Source organism: Falco punctatus (assembly GCF_963210335.1).
Source record: "Falco punctatus genome assembly, chromosome: 1".
In the NCBI taxonomy this organism is placed as follows: Eukaryota; Metazoa; Chordata; class Aves; order Falconiformes; family Falconidae; genus Falco; species Falco punctatus.
The window spans coordinates 120833193-120840226 of NC_137580.1; the positions used below are offsets into that span (position 1 = coordinate 120833193).

A 7034-nucleotide genomic window follows, 5' to 3' on the forward strand; every position below is an offset into this window, starting at 1 on the left:
ACAAATGATCTCAGTTTAAATCACAGGAATAGAAATATTAAGAGAACGTGTAGTACAGTCTCCACTGTCAACTTGCTCAACGTCCTACGCAGTTTAGGTATTACTATTGTATTTTAAATAGTAAAACTGTAGTAGAGTCTTAAAGTCTAGGCATACAAATAGAAATAATACACAGAGATAACCTTCTCCATTTTCCAGTAATTGAACCAGTATTTTTTTTCCTAATTCTTTTTCTAATTCCTTTTAAAAGCAAAGTCATCCACTTTAAATTAGACACCAAATCATGCACTTCTTAAGTACAGTCCTGTCCACTGATGTGCCGTTAGTGGAAAGATAAACCAGATGGCAAACTCAATAAAAAGGCGCCAATTAAACAGAGACAGTTGAAGCCTAAAAAACCCTTCGCTCCATTATTGCTTTTGAATTGGTTGTCATGGCACTGGAAATTGATACCACTGTCGGCTTCACATCTCCACCCAGCTCAGGTCTTCACAGCTCTGTCCAAAGCAAAGGTCTCACGCTGGTGTTGAAAAACACCCTCTTCCTTACAGCACTAGGCCATTTCCACCAAAATTCTGCTCACACCAAACCAGGGGTGTATGTGTGCACGCAACTTACACCTTTTGTAAAATCAAGTGCATCAAACAGGAAAAGACTGATCTTCACCCTCCAATTCCAGTTTCAGAATACTAAAGCTCAGGTAATTTTAATCTGTAGGTTATTACTCACCACCATGAGCCAAAGGACCACCCACTTAGCATGTCTCTTCTCTTTCTACAGCTGGAACTTCCACGGAAAATAAGCTGATGTTTGTTAGACTTACGTATTAAAGTTGTTAAGGTTCTCTTCCCCTTGACAATGTCCACTAGCAAGGAACACTATTTGCCAAAAAGATGGGAGAGAGTAAGGGATGCAACTTCAAAATAGCCCTGGAAAAGCTGAGGTGCTTTGTCAGCCTCTGAATTCTTTCTCCTCCCACTCACATTCACATTTTGAGAAGCTTTTAAGTCAAAATCGGTAAAATCCACTAGAATAAAACCCTTAGAATGTCACATTGTAGTTGCATTACATTTCACTCTTTAATAGAGCATAAAAAAATGGAAGTTTACAATGAGTTAGTAAACTGTAAATCAGCACTTTTATTCAGTTTAGTTTCTGAGCTATTAATCCCTAATACAGAAACAGAACGCTGATGCACTGGTCTAGGACCTCTCGAGATAATAGTTCAAATCCATTCTGGTGCCATGGCAAGTGAATTTCACTGGATCACCTGAGTCCCTTCTAGATACATCATATCACACAATAACTCACCATTCACAGAGCTTACAGTCTTAACTCTCAAGGAAAAAAACAAAATAAAATTACCTTCTGACTTCAGTGAGCTGCAGTTACAGAAAACAAGCAAAAGTTTGCTCAAATAATTGTAGGCAAACACTTAATCAGTCTATGTGCTTTGTCAGTAGTATTTTAGGTAAAGCAACCCATTATTGTGGTGCATCAACACAGCAACCCTTTCCATTGCTCCTTTGTGAGGCACTGAGTCAGACTTTTTTGCATCATTAGCACTGACAACACAATAAACGCAGCGCTCTGATCTTCAGCAGAACAGTAAAAACAAAGACCACAACAGTGAATTAATTTTAAAGAATTTTAATACAAACTTAATATAAACTATTTCAGTCCCTCTTAACATGTAAGACACTGACTCAAAATACTTTTATACCTTTTTTCAAGTATTGCACAATGTAGGTACAAAATTAATATTTACGATTACATTTTCTTCCATAATATATAGCAAAAATCTTTAAACTTTTAACAGAAAATACAATTTGTGTTTCTTTTGAAAAAAGCAAATATTTCGTACATTTTAATTCCACCACTAAGGAATATTCTGTACACAACTTTTTATTTTTTTTTTTTAGAATTGATGTCTTTAAGATGGATATCTTACAATTTCAGTAAAAAAAATACAACATGAAGCTGCTGCAGCTGTCACAGATCACTGTAGTAAAAAGATATAAATGCAATACCATGTTGTAGAAACAATATATATACTCTGATATTTTACAAACTTTGTACTAAATTAAATTATACAATTAGAAAAAGACCAATAAACCCACCTATTAGTGCCAATTTTTTAAATATATATATACATATATGCTTGTGTACATATATATATAGACACATGAAAAAAATCAGCCACGACCTTGCTATATCTTAAATACTGTAAGAGGCCATATTTTGAGAGTATATTTTTGTAATGTACAGTCAGTATAAAATAATTTTGTGCTTGGTTGGCAAATGAAAAAATGATGCATGTTGTATTTATCTAACCAAGCCTGAATGTATTCATACTACAAGCCTTAAAAAAAATCTCAAGAGGTGGAAAAAAAGATACACCCTTGGGTACGTGCATTTTAACTTGTACAATAGTATTTACTTATATTTCACTTTCGGTTTATTTTTAGTTAGCCATAACTGGCTGGAATTGCTGGTTAGAATACTGCATGTTGTTTAAACTAAAATTCAAGCCATCCACAAAAGACTTCTCATTTAGACCTCCATAGGCTGCAAACATATCAAAGGCATTACTGTACTGGAGAGGACTGAGGTTAAGGGGGCTGTCACCAGGAAAGATGCTACTGGTACTACCTTGACCCTGCATGTTGGGGAAAATGAACTCCTTTGCGTTAGGAGAAAGGGCAGAAGTCTTCTGCTGCTGCTGCTGCTGTTGCTGCTGCTGACTGCCTAAGCCAAGCCCGTAGAGAGAGTGCATGGAGGAGGAAAGGCCTTTCTGCTTCAACAGGTCATTGACATTCAAGCCAAGGTTGGTGGGAGAAGTGCGGGCGACCTTGTTGCTACGGCCGCTATTCTTCATTTTGGTCGAGCCAAACTTGGTGGCAGCAAATGTGGCAGTGGTGAAGGTTAAAGGCTGAGTGGAGCGGGGCATGAAAGTTGGGCTCACAGCAGCAGAGTGACCAAAGGGAGGAGAAGGAGAACTAGACACTGAAGATGCTGGGTCACTAATTGGCATGAACACCTGGGCCTCTGGGTTAAAGCTGTTCTTGATTTCCTTATCCAACTCACATCCATTTTCATTATCATCCACATAAAGCACTTTCACTGGTCCCTTTTCACCAATTTGGTATGAAACCTCAAATGGGTCAATCCAAACACTAAGATCCTGAGGCAAGTTGCCACGAACATCATCAATGTCCAAACCACTCTCTTTGGATGCTTGTTCTATGACTGGGTCCACTTTCTCCCCTATATGTATACATCTAAACCCTGATCCTTTGTATGGCTTTTCTGGATACCAGTGCCCTTCATACTTCTTCTTAAGAAGTCTTTCAAGCTCTTCACCAAAAATGTTGACACGTCGTCTGGGAAGCTTATTGTACAAATATGAAATAATAAAATTGAGTGCTACTTGGATTTCAAGCTGCATAGCTGCTATGCCACAAAGTTATAAGTCTGTTTCAAAACCCGAAGAAGAAAGTGTTCAAGATGCCACAGGGGAACAAAATTTCATTCAAAGTGCTGATTCTAGTTGATTATTATCCTTCACCTTGAGTGCTCTTGTTCCTTTAAGAAAAAACAAAAGCAAACACATCCAAATAAGGAAAGTGTAAGATCAAGCTCTAAGGCCTATTCTTTTAGCTTCACTTTTTGCATAAAATAGGTTACTTTGTAAGGCAAAAAATATGTGCATCAAACCACTTATGTTCATGCCTGCGGAAGGTGAGGATGTCAGCCACATTCAGCATGACTTACGAACAATACTGCAGAAGATGCACTAGGCGTGTGTTTACATATACAGCATGGGGCATTTCAAAATCACATGAGCTTGCCGTTTAGTTATTCACAAAGCAGCAAGGATAATTTTTAAAGCATCACAGAACTGCCAGGCCTGTCAAGGGTTCAATTACCAACCCATATTTGAATGATTTATAGTACTCAGCTGCAAAATTTAGCACCAGGCTATTAGTTTAGCCTGAAAGGTCTTCGGCCAAGGGTCATTTATCATTTTAAAGTTTGCAAACATATTGGTTGCACTGTAAGGTGCAGTATTATAAAAATGTGAACAGTTGCTTCAGAAGATTTCACACAAGTAATTAAAATTATGCAACATTTAAGTCCAAGCAAACCATCTGCATAAACTGCGCATTGGTGAAATTATGCTAACCGAAGAGAAAATGTCCGCTGCACATATACATACAATTCTTCCTCAGAATAGCTAAACTGGTAATGCGGTCAATGCATACAAAATAGATGCATGTATCTTCTGTCATAAGGGTGGCAACGACCACGAAATGGTTACAATACATTAATTCACAATTTTTCCCCTTTCTACAAATTATTCTATAGTATCATATGTAATCTATTAATATATACAAAATTCACTTATCGCGCTGTCTATAGTTCAGATTTCACAAAGTTACTAGAGCTAAGAGCTTTGGATAGCCTCAAAAACGACTGCTCTTCTCCTTCTCCACGACTCCATTTTATATTAAATATAAAATATGGTTGCCACTCCTTCACAAAGAACAAAAGAGAAATTAGCTATCTAAAGTTAAAGGGACAAGATTCAAGCATTAGCACACATACTGCTAACAAAAATCCTGCAGTACCTTGGCATAAAGGTACTCATCCAGAGGAAACACTTTTGTTCAAAAAGTTCCAATGAAACAAAATAGGGGGTTGGGGTTTTTTTTTTTGGCTCAAGTGAAATGCCCAATGAGAATTTCAATTAAGAGTGTCCTTTTCTGCACTGCATCACTATGAACAAAATGTAGCGTAGCTGTCACTAAAGATTAGAGGAATCAAAGTCAGTATGAAAATCCTTTGACAAAGTGAATACAATGCTTTTTTATTTCTTGCTCCAAATAATCTCCTTATAAAGTCTGGAACCCTATTTCCAAGCCACTCGCGTTCTCCCCAACATGGTATGGGAATAGTTTGAAAGCTTGTACGATAAGGCGACCTTTAAACGTTTGCTGGATCAGCACTGGGTGGGGATAAGGAAAAGATCAAGGGCAAACAGAAGATATTTACAAAAGGGCCACAATCAGTACAGAAAAGCTGATTGGGTGGGTTAGAAGGGGCATTTAAAAATGATTTATTAATCCATCTGTTTCGTTTCCCTTCCCCCCCACGTCCTTTAGGAAAGAAATGATCTTTTCAAGGCGCACCGGGTGGACGCTATAGCTTTTTCTTTAAGCCCCCAAACTACGGTACAAGCAGCTGGTCAAACAAATGGAGCTTGATCGTTTCCAAGTTGGTTTGGTTTTTTTTTTTTTTAAGGATGTATGTTTTATGTAAAGAGGACACCCTCTCCCAGCGGCGGGGTGCTGCCGGGCAGAGCGCCGGCCGGGGCAGGGGCAGGAGCCTTAAGCGCGGTGGGGAGTTACATAACCAGGCAGTCGGGTCTCATTAGATTTCTGCTCACAGCCTGGGAGCTCCGGCAGCGGCGGGAGGAGGAGGAGGGGGGGGGGGGGGGGGGGGGGGGGGGAGGGGGGGGGAGGAAGAGGAGCATTTTTCTAAGCCCGTCAAAGAGAAAATAAAGCTGAGGAAGGGAGATGACCAGAAGGAGGGGGGCGGGGGGGTTCAAGGCCCCCTCCCTCGGCACTCAGGCCGGCACCCCGCGCCCGGTGGCGCCCCCGGCCGCCCCCCCGCCGGGCAGGGTCCTGAGGGCGGCTGCCAGCGCTGCCCGGAGAGGCCCGGCCAGGCAGCAGCGATTAGTCAGCCGGCAACGCTCACCCCTCCCAGGCTGAGCGCGTCCAGGGACCGCCTTGGGAGGGACCCTCCGCCGCCCGGCTTCCCGGGCCGTGCCCTGGCCCCCAGCCCCCGGCTCCGAGGGGCTGCCGGCGGCCCCCACGCCCTCCTGTCCCCCGGCTCCCCGCCGCCGCGCCCCCCCCGGCACTGCCCCTCCCCGCGGGGCCGTGCCCGCCCCTCTCCCCGGCCGCGCGGGGTCGTGACCGCCTCGGCACCCCCGCCTCAGCCGCCTCAGGGCCCCCCGCCGCAGCGCCCGGGGCCGCGCCCGCCTCAGCCCCTCACTTCAGCGGCCGGGCGGCGGCCGCCTCAGCCCTTCGCTCGCCTCACGGCCGGGCGGCGGCTGCCCCAGCCCCCCGCCTCAGCGGCTGCCGCCGGCCCGGGCCCCGCCGCCCAGCGCACACCCCCGCGCCGGCCGGCGCCCCCGCCCTCAGCGAGCGGTACTCACCCGGGTGGGTGTGCGGGGGGTAGTGCAAACAGTCCCGGCGGGGGTGTGAGTGCGGGGGGGGTGGGGGGGCGGCTCAGCACCCGACCCCCATCTCCGAGAGCCGGCTCCCTCGGCGAGGATGGGAGGGGAAAGGAAAGAGAAAAAAAAAAAGGGAGGGGGAGGGTTGGAAAAAAAAAGGGGGGGGAGGGAAAGGGGGGGAGGGCTGCGCTGCTCACACCCCCACGACGGGCGCGCTCGGCCGCCGCAGCTGGGCTCCTTCTGCTACTGCCTCCCCGCCCGGCGCGCCCCCATATATCGCCTCCCTTCCCCCGCCCCCCGCCCGGCCCTGCCCCCGCCGCCCGCCCGGCCCGCGCCTGCCCGTCACCTGCCGCGCCCCGCCCCCGGCCCCGCCCCCCGCTGCTGCCGCCCCTTCCCCCACCCCGGCGTGGCGGGGCCGCTCTCTACGTCAGCGAGCGCCTCACCCCACAACACCGTTGCGTCACTGCCGACGTCAAACCCTGCCCTCGCGCCCCTCGTCTCCGCAGGGAAGGGTGGGGGGAGGGACTACATCTCCCATGACCGCCGCGGCGGGGGGGGGGGGGCGGCCACGGCCCGCGGGGACCTCGGCTGCGGCTCCGCGGAGGGCCGGCCGAACGGCGGCGGGGAGCGGGGCCGTCCCGCAGCCCCTCACGCCTGGGGGCAAGGGGCCAGGCTGCGTCCCGGGGCCGCTGGCGGGGGCGGCCTCCCCTCGGTGGGGAGGGGGGGCAGCCCCTCACAGCCCCCCCCCAGCTCCGCCGCCGCTAAAAATACTCCCCACAGGTAGCAACGCTGACCG

General features: G+C 47.2%; 1 protein-coding gene across 2 annotated transcripts; it reads right to left on the reverse strand.

Moving 5' to 3' along the window:
• Positions 1-1634: 1634 nt before the first annotated feature.
• Positions 1635-6486, reverse strand: TOB1 (transducer of ERBB2, 1). Of its 2 annotated transcripts, none has more exons than XM_080394354.1 (2): positions 6221-6486; positions 1635-3585 (listed from the first exon to the last, which is right to left on the reverse strand). In XM_080394354.1, exon 2 carries the CDS (start codon positions 3446-3448, stop codon positions 2465-2467), a length of 984 nt encoding a protein of 327 aa, XP_080250480.1. In that variant the 5' UTR covers positions 3449-3585; positions 6221-6486; the 3' UTR covers positions 1635-2464. The 2 variants fall into 2 exon arrangements, with proteins under 2 accessions (XP_080250480.1, XP_080250481.1); XM_080394355.1 differs by lacking the exon at positions 6221-6486 and adding an exon at positions 4632-5429.
• Positions 6487-7034: the final 548 nt, after the last annotated feature.